The sequence below is a fragment of the Semicossyphus pulcher genome, unplaced genomic scaffold (assembly GCF_022749685.1).
Source record: "Semicossyphus pulcher isolate SPU_LCO1_2020_fin unplaced genomic scaffold, fSemPul1.0.p SCAF_3, whole genome shotgun sequence".
NCBI classification, from domain to species: domain Eukaryota; kingdom Metazoa; phylum Chordata; class Actinopteri; order Labriformes; family Labridae; genus Semicossyphus; species Semicossyphus pulcher.
Genome location: NW_027211704.1, coordinates 11927469 through 11948260, shown reverse-complemented (window position 1 = coordinate 11948260; position 20792 = coordinate 11927469). Strand labels below are relative to the sequence as shown.

Here is a 20792-nt window from a genome sequence, read left to right as displayed (position 1 = left end):
TTGCCTGCATGTAGCCTATTGCTGATGACTTGAGTGAGTCTATTATTTCCAGCCTTCGGCCACCTCATGCCATATGTGCTCCGTATGTGTCCCGAGTCTGTCCGTCACACCAGTGTCTACAGCTGCAGACACATGTTCGGCCCTGATTCCAGTCTGACAGTATACTAGAAGTCTTACTTCTATGTGGCCTGATAGGACACTTCTATTTGGGTGACTAAAGTTTAATTTTGAAAGAATGTGTGATGAGTCCTTACCGAGCTGCTTTTCAAGGAAACACGTCAATATGGAGATGCAAACAGCACTTTGTCTTCATTGGCACTTGTGAGGAAGTGTAACTCACATTTATTTTATTATTTTGTTGAGTATTTTATTGTGTGTTTCTCAGCTAATGTCAGGATCCACTGCTGTTGTGTAATACATTTTTTTCATTTAGTATATGTATATTATCTTGTTTTCTTTGATTTCTAATAATTGTACTCCTCCACTTCCTGGTTAAGGTTGGTACTCTAATTAACACACGTACATGAATGCTCCTTTCTCCCCTAGGCAGTGCGGACTGTTCCAAGTGCTACTATGGGATGGGGGAGGATGCAATGGTTTCTCTTTTTGGCATTTTGTTTCAAACTAGCCCTTATAAAATTAACTTGAATACTAGCTTGAACGGGGGACTGTTTTATAGAGTTGTTGTCGTTTTTAGGCATAAATTGAGATATTAATGTTAATTATTCTTAATAGCTTTAATAGTCTGTTGAACTCTACCCTTGCTATTAGCAATGTGGTTTTACCAGGAAGTATTTATAGCTAAAGTTTGAACCCTGGGGTCTCTTTATCTGTCGGCTTGGGACCCTCTTTTATGTGAGTTTGTTTTGTTTTGATACCATTTGTAGGCTGATTTAGTTTCCTTCTGACAGAGTTATCAGGCTGGCTGTTGCCTCGTTTCCAGTCTTATGCTAAGGTAAGCTAACTGTCACTTGACTACAGCTTTATGTGAAGTTTTTAAAAATGAGATTAGATGCTTTTTTTTGTTTTAAACTCTCTTCAAGAAACTGAATAAACCCAAAATGTCAAAGAAGTCCTGTGAATTGAAAGATGGCGGGTTATTCAGATGTGTTCTCATTGATATAGGAATCATGTTCAGCTGTCTCAATAGAAATGTCCTCATCTGGGTCACAACTGGAAAGACCAGGTCACATTGCATCACATCACTCCACCTTTCCACGTCAGCGTCAGATAATGGTATTGGAGAGAGTGAAAGGGTGAATCATGTTGGAAAACATCCACCTGACAAAGGTAGTGCGATGTGATTGAATTCCTGGCAGTTAAAGCACGAGTAACACAATGTCTGAAAAACGCTTGTGGGCGGAACTGGCATTTAAATTGTTATTTTTACGCATCCTTTCATATGATGAATACTGGTAATTTCCCATATTGGCCAATGTCAAATTACACAAATCCCTTCTGGGGAACTGGAACTGTCAAATAACCTCAATTAAACAAGTCCATTAAAAAAATATTTAGGTGTACTTTTGATTCTATCCTGAAAGAATCAGTGTGCAGGATTTTATTGCAGTTTGATTTTGTGAAATAGCCCAGCTTTAACGTGTCTTACTCTTCATTCAGTAAAGCCAGGAGGCCATGGGAAGGATAGGGCCGGCCTGCTTGCTGTATCACCTCCCTGACCTTACCTCCCTCACAGTCCTGACAGCTACATTATTGTTATTGGCCTCTATTGTTCCTCTCCCTCTTCAGCTCCACCAGCTGAAACAATACGACAGCCGCTGAGGTGCTGCAACTCCTCCACGCCGACGTGTGTTTGTGGACAATCTTTAATAATTAGATAGATGTGGCGATAGTCCCTCCCTGTGAGCTGATTGTGATCCATTCATGACTTGAACCTCTGCAGTCGAATGATCCACTCACTCCTGAGCGATCATGGAGGCTGTGTGGCCAGGTCACTACAGCGTGACATGGCTTGGTTTAGTTTGGCTCCGAGAGAAGGAAAATGTCAGATGATGTTTCCAGCCTGCAGAGGGAGGTATTACACTGCTTTACAGAACATTAGGGCTGTCAATCACACACTACTGATCACTTTGGTTCAGGGGAGTGCATCCTCACAAAATGTAGACAAGGCTTTGACCTCCCTCGAGACTTCATCGCTGTCTGTAGGGAGCTGAGGGGCTCTTAAGGAGACGGATCAAAACTCAAGTGCCGGTATTTTTATTTCCCTTTGTCACAGCTTCTTGGATAAAGCTAAGCTAAAGGGACCCGGGTCACTCTGATCCACTGTAAGGCCTCAGTTTTATTACATCCATATGGAGCAGCATTACTATAGATGATAAATGATCACTACCAAGACAAAAAATAGATCTGTCCCTTTCTGCGTGCCCCGCTGCCCTCCTCGACCAACTTCAGAGAGAAGCTTGACCCCGTCTTTTAAGTTCCTGCCAGCCTCTCCCTCTGGAGGTTTAAAGTTTTAGACACATGTTTTTGGGCAGAGTTAATGCTATATCTTTAGATTTGGAGAAATGTTCTATGAGAACGGGTTTGAATATGTTTCGCTCCTAAAAGATGACCTTGAAAGACTCCTTCACAGCGAGACAGAAGGGTATCTGAGAGAATAAAGTTGAACGACATTTGATACATAGATAGTGACGGCGTTAAAGAACACACATTAAGTTTAGACACTTACTGTATTTACCTTTTTCTGCAGGTAGATGAGAAGATCTTTACCATTTTTTTATTTGGATGCTGAATATGTCTGGGGCAGGTCGACAGTTAGCTTAGCTTAGCTTAGCGTAAGAGTGGAAACAGGTGGTAGCTACTAGCCTGGCTCTGTCTAAGGGTAAAAAATTGACTTGATATGCTAATGCTAATGCATGCTAATTGACTGGATTAATCAAATGTTTTAATAAATAAAGAAAAAAAAACAAAAGTGGGAAGATTTTCTTTCACTCCAACACACCCATGCTAGCCGTTTCCACCTGTTTCCGGTTTTTCAGGAATGTTTAAATTCTGGAATAATACTAGAAGTGTTCCCCCGCAGTGCCCTCATTTGAGTCATATGACAGATAAGATATAACCAGGTCACATTGCATCATAATGGTTTAACTTTCCACTTAGTTGTCAGATATTGATATTAGAGAGGCGAGTGAATCACCTGGAAAAAATCCACCTGACAGGTGATGTGATGAGGTTGAATCCGTGCCAGTTAAACAGAGGTCACGCGATGTCTGAAATATGTATGTTAATAGGTGGAAAAACACAGTCAGCTTGTTAGTGGAATATTTCTTTTCATATCAAGACGGCTGGTTGTCTTTGTGTTAAATCAACAATAAATTCAGTGCAGTGATTTGGCATCGATAATACAGTAATAGGAGGGTTAAGAGGGTTGTATGAAATGTGGTGTATTATCGCCAGCCGCTTAGCTCTGTTAATATGTTCATTGGAGAAAGAAAAAATAGTAGAAAATAATATGAACTAATCAGACTTACTTTCTGGTGTTTCTGATGGATGTAAAATTAAATATTATTAGTAAAATGTTGAAAATCTGGAGCATTAAGCTTCTCTAACTATTAATTTCTGCTTTGTCTAGCAGCCATACGGTACGCAGCTTATTTACAAGGCACCTCCTAACATTTTATATATAAGTATTGTATTTAAAAGAGGGGGTATTATGCTGTTTCACATTATAACACATGAATATAATGTTACAATGTTGGATGTCCAAACTAAACGTGGGTGAAGTTTCAAATCTGTAGATAAAAGTATGTTGGAGTAATCCCCAGGCTTCTCAGCTCAGTCTGCAGGCTGCTGTGAACGCCAGGTTTCACACAGTTTTTTCTACATGCTGCACTTTGTGACGTCACAGCAGGCTTCGGAGAGCTGGCCAATCAGAAGAAAGTGGGCTCGTAGGGGCGGCGTTTCTTAAAGGGACAGAGCTGAGAGTCGTTTAAAGGCAGAGGCCTGCACAGAGCACCAGTGTGAGAAACATGATGAGGTTTTTTTTTAACTGTAAATTATGCTAAGCTGCTCCACAGGTATCACAGAGTGAAATATGAAGCTTGAAATTAGCATTATACCCGACCTTTAAATCTGTACTTAACCTGAGTATATACATTATTTCTTCTACTGAGAGTTTTCCTGTCGAGCTCACAAGAACATAAAGCGCATTAACATAAGTTCCAGAGATGTTTTCTGTTTAAACATCAGATTAATGTGAACTATTTATGAAGAGCTGTTTGTCTCACAGTGGCAGGTGTATCCCTTCAGAAACGAGGCTTAAGAACCCGCGTACACACATATCAGGTATCACGCTGTGGTGGGAGTGAAATTCCTGTTTGACACTAAAACAAAAGAGAATAAAACACAGAGCTGCTGTTTCTTAAGGAACTCAAACAAAAACAGAACTTCCTTGAGTAAATCACAATCCCCCTCTCTTTAGACTTGGCTCGGCGAGGACGGACAACAGCAGAAATCTACTGAAAATTATTTGGCAGATTATCTCAGGATTCTTGGCAGGGTTTGGTCAGCGGAGACCGGCTGTAACAAAGTGAGGATATGCTGACTCGACATAAAGAACACATTTAATTACCATCATCATCAACCATCCAAAAGAACTGGGTCAGAGCCAGGAGCCCCCCACCACCGTTATCATCTGCCAATTCAAAGGCTTATTTTTAGGGGAAAACTTCTCTTTCACTCTGCTGCGTTCTCACGGCCTGCTTCTCTTCTTGTGTCATCTTTTTACTGCTCCAATGTCCTCCTGCGATTCCTGGGGTTTTTGTTCCACATCTCCTCACACTTTTATATATTAGTGTTATAAATTATATAGAGCAGGTCTTGAACAAACTCTTTGTAATATTATTGACAAAGTCCCAACATTTATTGAGAAATGAGCGAACTCTTGGCAACAGTGGCGTGGTTCAAAAAGCAATATCACATGAGAGGGAGGGATGCTGTACTGAATATCATCACGGCAGTGTGAAGAGCACTTAAAAGAGCAGCAGATAGTCGACAACAGATTATGTTTTGCTCCACTAACTCAACTAGTTCCACAACTTAACTGAAACTGGACTGTTGTTGCCAGGCAACCCAAATATTCTCCTGAAAGTCTGTCTGTGTCTACAGGTCACAGTTTTCTTATCATGTACATTTATCTGTATGTATGACAACTCGGAACTTGAGAACTTTCCAGTAGAAATTTCCGACTTGCAAACTGCGAGGTTTTGAACGCAGCATTTTTCCAACCTCCGACGAGAACAATCGCTATGGAACGCCATTCAAAGTCGGAGTTCCTACTCGTGAAGTCGGAGCAGATTCATCTTCCCCAACTTCGGAAATTTCTACTGGGAAGTTCCCAGCTGTCTTGAACGCAGCATAAGAGTCAGCTGTGTGATTCAGAAGTACCGGCTTGGTTAATGTAGACACACACGGTGCACTGTAATGTAAATTAACAGTATTCAAAACACTTGGCTGAGGCGGAGTGATACACAGAGTAAAAAGTCCCTGTGATGTTGTTCTCTGTATCAGTGGTTCCCAACCTTTTTTCCTTAGAGCCCCCCCTGCTTGTATTTAAGAAAAGCTGAGCCCCCCTCACCCGCACACACATACACCAAAACAATAAAGTGATTCAATCCAAATCTTTATTGGCAAAAATGAACACCAATCAGCAAGTAGTTTGCAGAGGTGTGGCCTACAAAGTAGCTTCTATATTTGATAGAGGAACAAAAATAAAAATTTTAATAGTTGAAGAGACTTTTGATTATCAAGTCAGTGCTTTTTTATTTAACGTGCAAATCTAATCTTGACAGTCTCAGTGAAGACGAAGTCTCGCGCACACCCAGTGATCTTTGGCGCACCCCCTAAGGGGGGTCCTGGACCCCAGGTTGGGAACCACTGCTCTATATCGCCACTCATGGAATGCCTCTAGTCCAATCAGATTACTTGGTCAGAACTAACTATTGGATAATTGTACTTACTAAACTAAACTTACAAAAGAGAGAGAGAAATATCCTTAAAGTTACAAAGAGAGGGGCGGACCAAGAGAACCAAGCAAAATTTAAGGACACAACCTATTTTTTTTAGTTTTTTTACAATTTGCCTTCACTGGCTTCTACTGACTAATATCTACAACATTTGTAGAGCTTGATTTAAATGTAAATCCTTCATATAAAGGGAAGCTTCTTCTGTCAGCGAGGGCCAGACATCAGGATATCTCTGTGTAAATGAACCTGAGTATTGAGGTGACTTTAGTTTCCGTGACAAACGTGTGATGTCCTGAGTTTCTGACTCTGACCTTGTTGTTGCACACTACCTCCTCTCAGTCCTCTTTCTCTCAGGCTCTCATTAACTTGATCCGTCAGATAAAAAGACAGAAGCAAGTGCCCCTTTAAAAAGACGAAGCATGGCCAAAAAATATTAAGCAAAATAAAGAGCAGCTCCTCTGCCTGCTGATCAGATTTGTTTCCTCAGACTTTGGTCTTCTGGCCGGTTCAGCGGAGTTCAGATGTTGCAATCGTCCCAACAGGGTGTGTGTGAGTTTGGTAAGAGACACTGAGGACAGCTGACGTAATGACTGTGAAAAAGATTTCCGAGCGTCTGGAACGCTTTTTGCGAAAAATACATTATTTGGAAATGTTTTTTGCAACACAAGCAAGAGACAGACTTTAAATAAAAAGTTAGAAAATATTTTATTTACAACAAATTTCTTTTAACGGCCGACCCTTTGAAATTAATCCAATCCCTTTTGTCTGCACCATTTGAGAAGACAAAATCTGGTTGATCAGACGCAGTAGACACTTTGCATATGTACAAAATAATTCAACCACTGTTTTAAACATTCGAAATACAACAATTAAGGCTAAAAATCTAATTGTGTTTGACAATTTCATCCATAAAACATAATATATATGAATATATTATACATTAAACATGGCATTCATTCCACAAAAAGTCAAACAGCTAATCTCTAAGGCACAATATGGCTTATGGTGTCTGCCGTTTGCTGGCTTCACACGCTCTCACAGTTTCTGCAGGACGCTGAGACTCAAATATGTTACAGGCAATAATCTGATTTCTGTCTTTGGATTACGCTGATTTAAAGAGATAGCACCTCCCTCCCTGATGCCACAACAGAGATTGAGTGCACACGAGCATTCAAGCATTTGTGCGTGTTCACAGAGGTTTTTCAGGCACGTACACGCTGCTGCTGCTGCTGCCTGCGACGGCTGTAACGTAATGTGTAGATGAGCACTGTGTGACACATGGTGTAAAATATTCACAGTTGTCATTAAAGCACAACAAAGCCCCCACTCTTTCAGTAAATCAGAGACGCTGGTTCTGATTGGTGCGGTAGGTGGTAGTTCTGTATTTAACTTGGCAGCCTACTCATTCACAAAATGTCCAGGCTCAGCAGTGGCTGAATGACTGTTCACCACAACTTCTTCACATGCTGCTGTCTAGACAAGATCTGACACTTAGATTGTGTCTTTTTCTTCCAGGATTTCTCTTTCCTGTTCTTCCCCATCTCTCTGACACTTTCAGTCAGCCTGTCTGGCTACCTCCCTTATTTCTCAAGACCTGATTTCAACAATAAAATCTTTCTATTTTTCTTCCTGCTTCTCTCCTTTCTAGTGCGTTACTTTTCTCCTAAAGTTAAATTCTAATACAAGTCCTTGATGATCTCCTGCAGCAGCGGGTGTAAGCACATGTCCACCTCCGTCTTCTTCAGCAGCTGGATGAGGTGGACGTGGTCGGTGACGATCTGACGCAGGTCGGTCATTTTCTGGAGCAGCTTGGCGAACAGTTGCAGAGAGTCCGGGTGGTTTAGCTTCAGCTGCAGCTCCAGCGAGTGGAGCACAGTCTCCTGGAGCTGCTCGATGGGCTTCACGTTGAGCAGGCCTGGACGGTCTGGACGGGATGCAGAGACAGGGAGATAAATCAGGTATAATGGAGACAAAAAAAGTAATGTGTCTATAAGAGGAGTAAAATAGATAGAATAGAAGGTAGATGATCTTTATTTGCAGCATCTTTATGCGATTTAGGGCTAATAACATAAACATATTCAAGTACCTAAATCCCTTGATAAAGTCCCTTTATGTAGCTGGCCCTTATGACCGGACGTAGGTGTGTTATTGCTATTTACAAAAGCCTCTTATCTTCATTTCAAGCTGTAATCTTGGTCATTTAAGTTAATATTTGACTTAAATGTCTGATTTTAATCCTCATCAAGTTCAAGGCCAGACTTTTATCAAGTAGCCACACGCAACCCAGAAATATTAGACCCCAGAGTTTGGATGTTACTGTAAGGGATGGAAAAAAACGGTCTATTTGGTTTACAGTTTCACTGGTTTGAAAATATTTAAACCGTTTGTTCCTAAGAAAATGACAGAGCAAATACCTTCCCGCCTCCGTATCTTAAAACCTTTGCTTTAAACATAAAGTGATTTTCAGTCGCTCATGTGGTCGCCTGTGAAACCTGACCTACTTTTTCGTCCTCGTCCAAATGTGGCAAACTTTTGTCAACAACACGTTGTCATGAAGTCTCGTTAATATGATGCAGCAGCTGTTTATAGCTTCCACGTGAACCTGATTCATTCACCTTCACTTCTATTCTCCTTCCTTTCTAATAATATCCTTCGCCTCACAGCGGCCGATAAATGGGTCAAGGCGGGCCATAGATAGCGTGTAAACGCAGCAGGTTTATAACCCTGACGTTAACAGCAGCCACCTTACAACACTTTATATTCACAGTGAACTTAATTGCTCTGATGCCACACGCCTGCAAGAAAATATACTGTTATTGTAACCACACAGCCCAAGAGGAAAGGAAAAAAAGACTTGATTGATTAAGGTTGATAGTTAAAATGTCCTCTGTACTAATAGCTGCTAAAGAACTTTAAAATGTAAGATCATCTCTTAAAGACGCCATGACAGACACCACTCACACAGTCGTCTTTAGAATATGAAGCTGGAACATAAACACTGGACACAACTTTATATAGACTCTAAAGCTCAACTCATATCTTGTTTGTTGTAAGTGGCTATAGACAAGTGTCTTATCAGTTATCTTAACAACTTATTATAAAGTTAATGTTGATTGGGAAATGTAATGACTATAGAATAAGGATGTAATCTGCATTTAGTTTGCATTTCTGTCTACTGCCTGGTACGATTAAGACTTGATTTAAAGTAATAATGGTGATTGAGCCTATGGCCCACTGATGAAAGCCTTTGCATTTGCAGTATTACAGACTGTGTGTCTGTGGCGACATTTGTGGAAAAAAATGACAAGCGGCGCCCAGTTAGTGACGCGTTTTCCATCACCCAGCAGTGGTTGGTCTGCCAGAGAGGGTGGGCGGAGCTAAGTGGCTCCGGTCTCTGCAAGTGTTGCGAGTAAACAGTAATCTACTATGGCTGAACAGGCAAAGTAAAGATCGATGACTACAGATACAACTTCAAAAATAAGTGAAAATCCAAAGAAAAAGAAACAAGATTCGACACTCAGATGAAGCAAACAGTCTAACAAGGAAAGCGACCGTCAGCGAGGAAAGTCTATCTATCTAGGAAGTGTGCTGCCGCAATTATTGCGATAGGTGCCGCTAAAGAAAACGAAACTGAAATTTTCGAGCATGGATAAAAGGTGAAACAACCCGAGTACCTGTTGGAAATCTATTCTATTACTTGCCAATAAAAACAGAGAACCGTTGACAAAGAGGGAATAGTGGTAAAAAAAACGCTTACCCCCGCTGAGGATAATAACGGCCAGAAACAGCGCCATGTCGCTGTCGTCCAGCTCCAGCGTGTTGAACTTGACTGAGAACTCAAACTTGGGCTCCATCATTTGACAGAAAGGTTTCCTGAGACTCTTGAGGAACTCCCGCGTCATGAAGATCTGTCCGTAGGAGATCAGGGTCCCGTCTTTGTTCATCAGAGGCGCCATCATGATGATAAGGACCTCTATCACACCGTACTTTAATAAAGTAACCTGGGAAGAGATTACACTTATCAGTCACAACAGCAGAGTGCAGTACGAGTACTTAGATTAAAGTGAGAATGCAGGAGAAGCACGTCTCTTACCTGATCATTGAGATCCAGATCGATGAATCCCGGGATACTCTTGGCGAACTCCGTCACTTCTCTCACAGCTTCTGCTGACCGTGATTGACAGCTGTGGAAGAAACGCAGCTCCACAGCATCCAAAATGGCGCACTCTGACACCGGGTGAACTCCTGAGGGACCTGAAATTGGATGAGATGTGCATTGAAGTCAAGTCAGCAAGGATGAACATTGTTTGGGACTTTGGGTCATTTACTAGATCAAAAAGCTGAATAACTGGCAACTCAGTTTGATTATAACGTCATAATATAAGAAAAACAAAACCACAACAGACTTAAAATCTTCACATCATGTTTAAAAATGTTCTGTTCTTCTAACCTCCGTGTCCAACTGTTAGGGCGGATATCGGCTGGGGTTGCTCCTGAGTGGGAATCTGTTTACAATTAATGAACTGCTCTCCTTCCATCAGAGACTTCATGTCATGGATGACAAAAGGCTGCAGGTAGAAAAGGGGGAAAAAAAGGCATTAAAGAATAATCCAATGGTGGGAGAAGGAAGTACAAGTAATGGGGAAGGAAAAAAAGAAAAAAGAGCAACTGTTCAACCAGTTTCTTCTGGGTCTTCTGAGGACATGTGAGCCGCAAATCTAATCTCATATACAGTGTATGCACTTTGGTCATGGCTCATTCATCAGAGCAAAAGCAAACACTGCACATCCCATACGTCTGATGGGCAAAGTAAATAAATGTTAGCTGCAGGCGGAGGCAGAGAAAAACAACTTTTGCAGGTAAATGAAGCTTAACCGAGTTAAAAACACGCTTAGTGTTTGGTTAAATACTGGCAACGACATGCAGCGGCTTGAATGATGAATGGGACCATTCATACGCTCAAATCTTCCATTTTCATAGAGGGAAAATGAACAATGAGACGTGATACAGGGAACTACAGCGTGAGGCGACCACATAATGTCAAGAAAAGGATCTTTTTTCTTAGGCGAGTGAGATAAATAGAGTGCGGACAAAAAGTGTTTTTCTTTGGTAAGTGTACCAAAGAAAAATAATGGAGGAATCTGCTTCTTGCACGCTGCACAATTTGACATTTTAAAACCCAACTTTGTAACTTTGCAGAGGAAATAACACATTCACTTTCTTAGAAAATGTAAAGTTCAATTCAAGAACATCAATAGGTAAATTGCTCCGTTTGCTGCAACAGATTAACTTGGTGAACACTAGGCTAAGAAAGCTAATGGTTGCTAATCGTAGCAAGCCACAGGTTGTCATTTTCAACATTTACTTACATTAATGTTGTGTAAATCTAAGTGGGAACTGTTCTATATAAGTAACATAGACTGTCTGTAATTTAATTTTAAGATCATTTGTTATTGTTATTGTATTACAAAAAAAATCAAATCACATTTTGGGATCCAGCACAGGTTGCCATGTCTGCAGATTATAAGGAAAACATGGACCTGCTTTTCTAACAATTAAATTGCTAGTTGTTTGGTTATAGATTTTACATAGACATTAGCTCTTCCCCAGAAACATCCAAGTTATCCACTTTCACAGTCCTACAAAAGTGTTCTCTGTCACACTTATTTTGCAAAAATATGCAATTATTGGGGGTAAAAAGGTTAAAAGTCGATTTAACGATACATAAACCCTTTTCCTTTTTACAATGTGTGATAATCTGCCAGAAAAAAAAAATTGACTTCCTTTTTGTTTCAGGATGTTTGCTGTGGTTTAGTAAATAACCCAAGATTTCCCCAAGCCAACAGATGTTTCAGTGGCTGCGATCGCTGTGATGAACAGTCATAACAGTAAGACCAAAGAAATGTAGAGCAGCCTTGAACACATCTGACTAAACAGAGAGAGAAACAGCAAAACAGAAACAAACTCTGTTTGTACAGTTGGCCCTCGTTTTGTAAAGTAAATCATAATAATAATGCAATTTGGACCATCTGCAACAATTCACTGTCCGTACTGTAGTTTGTCTGCTTAAACCAGACATCTGAGACTGTTTCAGATGATTTCACATGTTTATTTGTCAGACCATATCAACACATGTTGAACTATTTGCTAAGGCAGTTGATATTTCTTTGAAATGATTTAGTCTTTTCTAGTAGTATTATGTCAGTCCTATTGAGATGTAGCCTGAAGTTCTCAGCACATGTGCATTCTTAAGTATTCATCACAGCCTTCTTCTGGCTGCCACTTGTAATTTAGTTGAAGTGGATTTTTTGATTAAGTCTCTTTTGAATACTCAGATTCAATATCTCAACATCTCCAGTCCAAACACAGAGAAATAGATGCTATCTAACGTTTTAATGGTTTTGGCCAAAACATTTTCCTTCACTCAACTTGTATAAATTACAAAATGTCTTAATCAATTATTTTCAACTTTTGAGTAACAATGCTGAAGCCATTAAACCTGCTGAGAAGCTGTTTGACAGCTTGACCGCTGTAATCTGAGATGGTTTCTAACAGACAAGACGTGTAGAAACCAGTCAAACCACTTTTCCTGCCAGAGACAGAAGCCTGAAAAGTCCTCAACTAAACCAAACGTGCAGTAACTAAGACAGATATGTTCACACGTGCAGTGAGAGGAAATTTGACTTATATACACATATATATACACATATGCCACGTTACAGTAAAGTAGGATTCAGGCAGTTCTTACCGCGTTATCTCCGTTCTTCCCAGAGAGGATGGCCCTGGCCTTGGCCTTGGTGAGGGGGAAGTATTTCAGATACGCCTCGTACAGATGCCGGGCCAGAGACCTCAGATCTGCTGCCTCCGGGTGCATGTGCTCCATGTCAGACGAGAACTCAGCCAGAAGTTTCTCCTTCTCCGCCTGCGGCATCCTGCCAAAACGAATGGCTGGGAAAGGAGAAGGACAATGGGAAACACACATGATTGCATAAATAGACCCAAGTCGGCAGAGAGGCAGATACGGTATACAAGAGCGCACACAGGGACTTCATGAGAGTTCTGCTTTTATTACTCTGAGAGAAAGTAAACTGAATATCCTCGGATTATGGACTGTTGAACAACAACTGTTCAATCCCACAGCTTATAGTATTATTCAGTGAAAGGGAAAATCCACTGACAACAAGTGTTCCCTGTGGTTTCACAAGGTGTGTCCCATGAGGCAATTTTACAATTTAATTCCCTTTAATAACATGTTTATGTATTTTCATTAGTCATCATGTTTTCACAGCTCGCTCACAACCACTCTCATAAATTTTAAAACCACTTCTCTTTTCTCCTCCTGCTCCAATCTGTCGCTGCAGGTTATATTACATTAAACTTTAAAAATGATGTGATGAATAATGTATTACTGTTGACAGAATAAAATTAACAATCAAAATGTTGTACTGAAAGCGTTAAAAATCTTCTTTACATTCTCACTGATATTTGATCCTATGTTGCGAAATGGTTAAACCCTCCTCTTTCTGTCAGGGGAAGTCATTAATTATCCCTCCATTCAAGCCTGCGCTCTGCTTTTACTGCGCCGTGTGTGTGATTGTGTAATGATGACTGCACACCTTAGGCAAATGAATACAAACCAGTGCTGCCCTAACACCGACTGGCAGCGCGCCCGCAGCAGTGACACAGCAGGTTTGAGAAATCAGTTGAGGTCTGTGCACTCGGAGACGTCAATCATTGATAAATAAAAACCCACGCACAGCAGACTTTCAAAGCATGGGCTGGACCTCGTTTACAAATGATATGTGGGAGGAGACAGCGAGATGAAGTGGCACAAACTAAACAAACATATTTTTATAGATAGTATACAGTACATAAAAACCTTAAAATGCAATGCTGCTTTTTAGTTTAGGGTAGAGAATAGAACAGATGCACTCTTAGATCGATGAGGCCAAAAACACTTCCCACAATTGAGCAAGAATTGACATCTATGGCATGTAGCCTACTTTCTATAAACAAGCCTTCAATGTAATCTCTACACATGATGACTAAAAATGTTGATGACTAGGTGTCCAAAATCTAAGTTATTGCTCGATCTAGAGTGTAAGTGTATGTACACTCAGATGGCATGTTGATAGCAGGCGTAGATTGTCACAGTCTGAATGTAATTTTAATGCTGCCGTTACTCTAGACTGAGAATGAATTTAAAAAGGACAAATTGTGAGGCTGTTTACGGTCTTTTGTGAGTGCGCGTGTGTGTGTGGAGTTACCCCTGCCAGTGTTATTTCCTGTCCTTACAGCTCCTCACTTTAAGCACAAAGTACATTTCAACAAGCCAAATTGTTATATGACCACAGCAGTCAGTAAGAGCCACAAAAAAAGTGTTTATTTTTGCACAAAAACAAAATAATTGAAGCTCCTGTGAGGACAAAGTCTACCTCTTATTATCTGAGTTTGTCCTGTACATGCTTAAGTGGTTTCTTTAACAGTCATATGTATCTCACACTTTAAATTTTTGCCCTGGTAAATGTAAACAAAGGCAGTTAATGGCTTCAACTGACACCTACCCCCGCTGGCAGTTTCATATAGAGTAATCAGAATTAATTTCATTCTGTTTCAATACCAACGAAAAACATCAGAAACTGTGTAGGAGTACATATTTTGTGTTACAATTGCTTTATATATCATATCAGACCCTTTTTAGTCAGTGAGGGAAAAGCTGTTTTGTTTGATGAAAGGCGACTCTATTCAATAGGACAGCTGAAGAGAGACAGTACATGTGGGGAGGAGAGAGTGGGGGATGACATGCTCCTCCGTATATGTTAAACAACAGGTTCAAGGTTGTGCGGATGTATGATGAGAATTTTCATATCACAGACAAATTAGTAAAAGAAGGGTGAGCTCCCACAGGTGCAACAAACTAACAGGAGAGTCAGGGAGGTGTCAATCAAGAATCATCTATGCACGCCCACATGGTCACATGGTCTATGCTGAAACTCACATGGAGAGCTAACAAAGGCGAACACAACAAACCCATTCCACAGCTCAACACTAGAGAGTATTATTGTAAGGTTCATGATCTCTTAATGTACTATTCATCAGGTGTGGAGCTTGTGAGGACCTGTCGACTGGCTGAAGTTCACCAGCGCTGTTACAATCACACTAGAAATGTTACACACGTTCATTTTTGTTGTCAATAACTGTAAAGTGCAGTCTGGATTCACTATTGACTATTAATTATTTGGCTAACAGACGGCTGAGCGTGGGAGGTGTTGGCAGTTACTCACAGCCTTGCAGAGTTGAAGAGTTTTACCAAACATCTAAACAAAGCGTGGATGTTTTTTTAGGGGGTGGAGGTAGATTTAAAGTTAGCTTAGACCACAATTTTATATTTGAATTGTGCTGTTAGTGTGGCAGTGCTGAAGTGATGGGAAATGAACGTTGAGTTGAGTTGTGTGAACTAGACTGAACACCACAGAGGAAGCAACTGGCAATATATAAGGCAGTGGTGTCCATTTGAACATATATTATCACTGCATCTCTTGGACCAAATTGGCAGCAGTGTGGTGAAGATGTATCTTAGAGGGCATCCGACATCAGAGTCAGACGAGTTGGTTTGCAAGACGGTGTTTCCCTGGGCCTCATATTCAAATAAGAATCAGTCTTTCAACTCAAGTGTACTTCTTTATAATGAGCGTAAACAGGGGTTTCGCTCTGGTGTAAAGAAAAGACATTAAGACGAAAGAACCTGAATGTACATAAGCTTTGACTTCTGTTCCTGCCACGTAAGTGAAGCTTTTCATCATCGAGCTGTGAATGAAAAGTTTTATAAGTCAGCTTCTCTTACATCACAATGAAAAATCAACCAGCTTACCGTTGTGCGACATGCCGACATTGAGGCACTTCTGGAAGCGGCAGTATTGGCATTTGTTGCGGGACTTCTTGTGAATGCGACAGTGGAGATCACAGTGATCGTAGACCAGCTTTAACCGGATTGTGCGTCTGAAAAAACCCTGTGAGAAAGAAAGAGACGGTTCAGATATCTAACTTTTTCTCATTTGCTATACACCGTCAATTCTGCCCCTTTGCTTAGAGCCGCACTTGTGCAGGAAGTATGCTTTTAGTTAATCCTCATGTGACTTTTTCTTATAGTGATATGTAGACTTTAAAGACATAAGTAAAGAAAACAAGCTTGCATTCCTATGATCTTAATCTGTGTTGAGATGAGCCACAAGAAAGTGAAAGAGAAAACAGAAAATATGAAAGGAACATTTTGTTGAAAGGGGGAGATCCACTTTTCCTTAAAAAGAATAAATTAAAAAACAATTCTAATTCAACTTTCTTGTTGTTGCTCTCTAAGCAATTATTGACAGACAGATGCAGATTAGATTCCTGTCTCTTTGTAATCTGTGAGAAAGTCAATCATACTGCCCACGAGTGTATTTAAAAGTAGATTGTGTTTTAGGGTGGTTTTGAGCTTTGATGTTTTCAACCTTAGGACCAAAGAAGCCATAAGACTCATTATGCTTATCTATTAACTACACAGCCATGGTCAAACTCCCAACACACAGTCTTACACACAGTCACAGGCTTGTGACTGGCTGTGGTGACAGCTATTGGAAGGATGAAGTGAGTAGATCAGGTACAAAAGTAGCTTTACAGGAGAATGGTATTCAAAGTGTTTTTTTGTTAGCATTCAAATCCACATGTGGATTTTAAGGGAAGGCCGGTGGGTTTTTATGGCATCTGCCTTCCTCAGATCCACAGCTGTTTCTTTTTTTAATCGCAGGTTATTTAAAGAAGGAGGAAGCTAAAAGGGGTCAAGACTCCACCTCAATAAAGAATGTTTTCTGTTTTAAAACAATTAAGTGTTTGCCTGTTTGGCTGACCCCCTCTTCTGTTGAGTCTCCCCTGAGACGTTAGCAGAACAATGAATACTGTACCTTCCCGTCAATCAGCCTGTAAAGTACAGTATGACTTCTATAAAGTGGACAGAAAAACATAAACCCTAGAGCGGAACACTGCTTAAAGTGTCAGAGAGATGATCAACTATATGGTCATGGTCAAGGCAGTAGATAATGGTCTTAATGTATTAAACTGCAATTCTAACGCTTTTGTTTCTTCAATATGTAGAGCAGGTTGACAAGATATTGAAAACACCTTTAGGTATTATTACAATACCACCAATATGTAAAGCTTAAAAAAGAAACATCTGTTAGTCTGTTTCTCAATAGTTTATGGCTTCACTGCTCTTCCTGTGGCTTTCATCATTGACCTGGTCCATTCCCAATACAACACAGAAATCTCATTTAAATACAAATTTTCAATTTAAAACACGGGCCAAAAATTTGTCCTTAAACATCTGGGCACTGTAGTTAAAAAAAAACTGTCCTCACGTGAAGGCTAAATAGTGTCTTTGTTGGGGACTGTATTTAGCCACAGATTAGGTTGACTAGCCAGTATTGACAGTAAGACATTTGACACCAATAAGTTGGTTGGAATCAAAATAAACCACGATGCGGTGATAAAGAAGCACGTCATCCAGTGTAACCATTCAGCTAACAATTGAAACAAGAGCTGTAGGCCTGGCTTTTCAGGCTTTGGCTACACATTCAGTGAGTCAGATCAATTCATTGCTGGTTTTGGTTCTTACACCATTAGTTTTAGTATTGCATCATAAGTGCAGCACATGTTTCAGTTTTTACTGTCACTCAGTGCATGTTAAGGTTTCTTTTCTTTGTTGGGATCAAAGTGAAGACACATTTAAAATTGTTAAATTTTTTTTTCCAGAAGTATGTATGTGATTGTGTCCTTAACATTTAGAAAATATCCTTAATTGATCTTTAATTTAATGCAACAAGAAAAAAGACGTTTGAAAAGTATGTTTCTGTGTTTTTAGATCTTCAATTACTTTTTCTTCTATTCTAAAGTCATCTTATCTTGTATAATCTACCATTTTCTATTGAAAGCCACAGGGTTAAGCTGAGGGTGAGTTTTCTTACACTACAGAAAGAGACTTCCTGCAGGTGATAGAAACACAACATGTCAAGTAGCGGTTTATTTAAAAAGGCTGAGGAACTTCTGACCTGTGGAAGAAAAAAACAACAACTGCAAAACATTTTTTGTATCAGTGCGTTTCTGTTTCTAAAAATCTGCCTTTTATGTCTTTACAAGACAGCACCACTATTTACATCTTCTGATAATGTCTCAATATTTCAAAGAAAATGGAAAGAAGAGCGAAACTTCCCCCACGCTCTATTAGTTATTTATATTCTACATAGACAGACAAACAGACAGAGGGCTTAAGGGGCTGGGTGTATGTCGGAGGAGGCACATGCCTTCCTTGAGCCCTTGCAGAGTGGAAAATGTGCGGGGCTTGTGGTTAGAGTGTCAGACATCAAACAGATGAAAAGAATGCACACTTCGCTTCATGCATTATAGAATTATTTATTCCATCAACACGTTTCACCGAAAAGAGACACGTGGTGACCGAAAAAGGAAGACTGGCAGATAAACAAAACTTAGCAATTCGCAGAAGTTTCTAAATCCAAAACCATTTCCTGACATGGGCTGATGGTGTGATTTTGAGGGCAGAATCAATTTATTCTTAAAATAAAATAAAATTTAAGCTGTAAAATGTATCCGTCAAATGTATTTATATGTAATGTATTAATGTAAAGTAAAAACTTCAAGCCCCGTTGTTCAGCAAACATGCCGAACATAAGTTATTTCCTGTCCCATACTCGTGAACATATTTGAGTTTTGAACTGTTTCGTATATAAGAAAAGCCAAGTCAGCTTTTTAGAAACACTAGCAATAGCTTCTCCAGTGTGTTTATCCATCTATATTCGTATAACTTTCAGTCCTACCTTACAGCCCTCACAGGCGTGGACGCCGTAGTGAAACCCAGAGGCTTTGTCTCCACACACACGACACTCGATGTTTAGCGTTGCCGCTGTCGTGTCGTCCTGGAGCTTGGAGAACACGGGACTGTCGGAGTACTGTGGAGGCGACTCCGGCTCCATCTTTATCGAGTCTGATGGCAGAAACATTATCAGGCAGGCAGGAGGCAAACAGAATATTGACCTTAAAGTGTAAGTCTTGTTATCCTGGCCCTATTCTCATTTTGCAAATCGGAATTTCCCCTCTAAATGTGGTAGACTTTGTTTCATCATCAAAGCTTTGATATGTGACGACAAGCTACTTCAAACAAGTTGTATGCAGCATAAAAAGACTAGATAACATGTTTCACTTCTGTTATGCAGACTCGACTTACTCTGTATGTCCTGCTCCCTCCTGTAGCTCTGCAAGTGTGTGTAGTCCAAGTTGGTCAGGTGTTCTTCGCTCTGCGGTGGACTGGGGTCATAGGCCATGCCGGCGGGGGAGATGCAGGATACGAGTGGGGAGGACAGGGAAGAAGGGATGGAGGAGGAGATGGAGGCGTAGTCTAACGTGGACAAATGCTTCATGTCGAGGGAGTGGGAGCTGTCGTCCAGCTCTGGCAGGTCCACGGCGCTCAGACTGAATCCGACAGGCCAGGCTAGGAGCTGCTGGGTGTCCACCATGTCCTCTGTGGAGAGAGAGATGAAGCGAAAGCTGATGCAACATCCTTTGTTGACTGTATGTGTCCTTGTTAAAAGAAAACAACACTAAAAAAAAGCGGAGGAGAGGAGGAAGTAGGGAAAGTTGTCGAGACAGAGACAAAAGACGACGATGGAAATATACATAAACAAGCCTTCATTCTGTTTTGTACATAGTGTAAATGAATAAATATGTACTGTTAGAGAGGCCAGAAACTTTAAACAACACACACACACACACACACTCCCCTCCATGATGACCCCCCCCCCCCCAGCTCATTCCTGCAGTCTGTCTGTTATCTAGTAAACATGGAGGCGGGTTGTGTCACAGGGAGTACAAGACGAACTCTGGCACTGAGGAACGTCTCTCATGCTCAAAACACCGTCTTCCCCTGTTTCTGTTTGGGTGGCTCGCTGTGTGATTACCCAACCAAAACACACAGACAGCAGGGACTGTTTGAGCCGCAGTCTGTCTGAGGCCAAGGATGTAAGATTTCGCTTTTGCAGGGGAACAGACTGCACCTTATGAGTGTTGAATGCGTTACTGATTGTTCATTTAGAACTTGGTTGGCACTAAAAAAACGGCACCAAAAGAGTCTCCTTTTAACTTCCAGTGATTTCCTTTTTTATTACTATAAAGGCTTTGGTTTTACAGGATATGACAGAGGCTATATCTTTTTCACTGAAGGACCAATACCAACAATTTGTTTGTTCTTTTCCCAATACTTTCAGACTCATGGGCTTGTTTCCAGTCTTTATTCAAGGTCATTGTACTTCAGTTTGATAGCATGACTTATTGATTTCACATTCAGATTTTGTAACGCTTTCCCTGCCCAACCCTGCCCTCGCACCCAATAGCTGCTGTGTGCCCTTGTATTTGCTCTGCTTGTGCTAAAACCGTTTGTTTGTGCTAGAATACATTGTTGTTTGTTTGCAAAGAGTAGTGAGAGAAAGCATAAAGAATGTGATCAATAAGACATGCGCTCAAACTGATACAGCTCTCTCTTGAATACAGACAGGATCAGATCATTTTCAGTATCAAAGGAGCATTATGAACAGCTACAGACTAAAATACCTTTGGGCGCGGCAACCAATCAGAGACACGCAACTTGTGATGTAGTGGTAGTAGCTAGTTCCAACCATAGACTGCATAAAAAGATGGACGACATGACAGCCCCCTAAAAGTGAAGTCGAAACATTTCGAGCGTCCCCTGCTGACTGGCTGCAGTAT

General features: G+C 40.7%; 1 protein-coding gene across 1 annotated transcript in view; it reads right to left on the bottom strand.

The window, feature by feature from the left end:
- Positions 1–6664: 6664 nt before the first annotated feature.
- Positions 6665–20792, bottom strand: part of pparg (peroxisome proliferator-activated receptor gamma) — a 34080-nt gene continuing 19952 nt past the window's right edge. The window contains exons 2-9 of the mRNA XM_069677550.1: positions 19258–19551; positions 18851–19017; positions 15856–15994; positions 12733–12932; positions 10435–10552; positions 10078–10238; positions 9742–9985; positions 6665–7908 (exon numbers count right to left, since the gene is read on the bottom strand). Of these exons, the coding sequence (XP_069533651.1) occupies positions 7661–7908; positions 9742–9985; positions 10078–10238; positions 10435–10552; positions 12733–12932; positions 15856–15994; positions 18851–19017; positions 19258–19551 (1571 nt within the window). The 3' untranslated portion in view covers positions 6665–7660. The remainder of the gene's footprint in view (positions 7909–9741; positions 9986–10077; positions 10239–10434; positions 10553–12732; positions 12933–15855; positions 15995–18850; positions 19018–19257; positions 19552–20792) is intronic.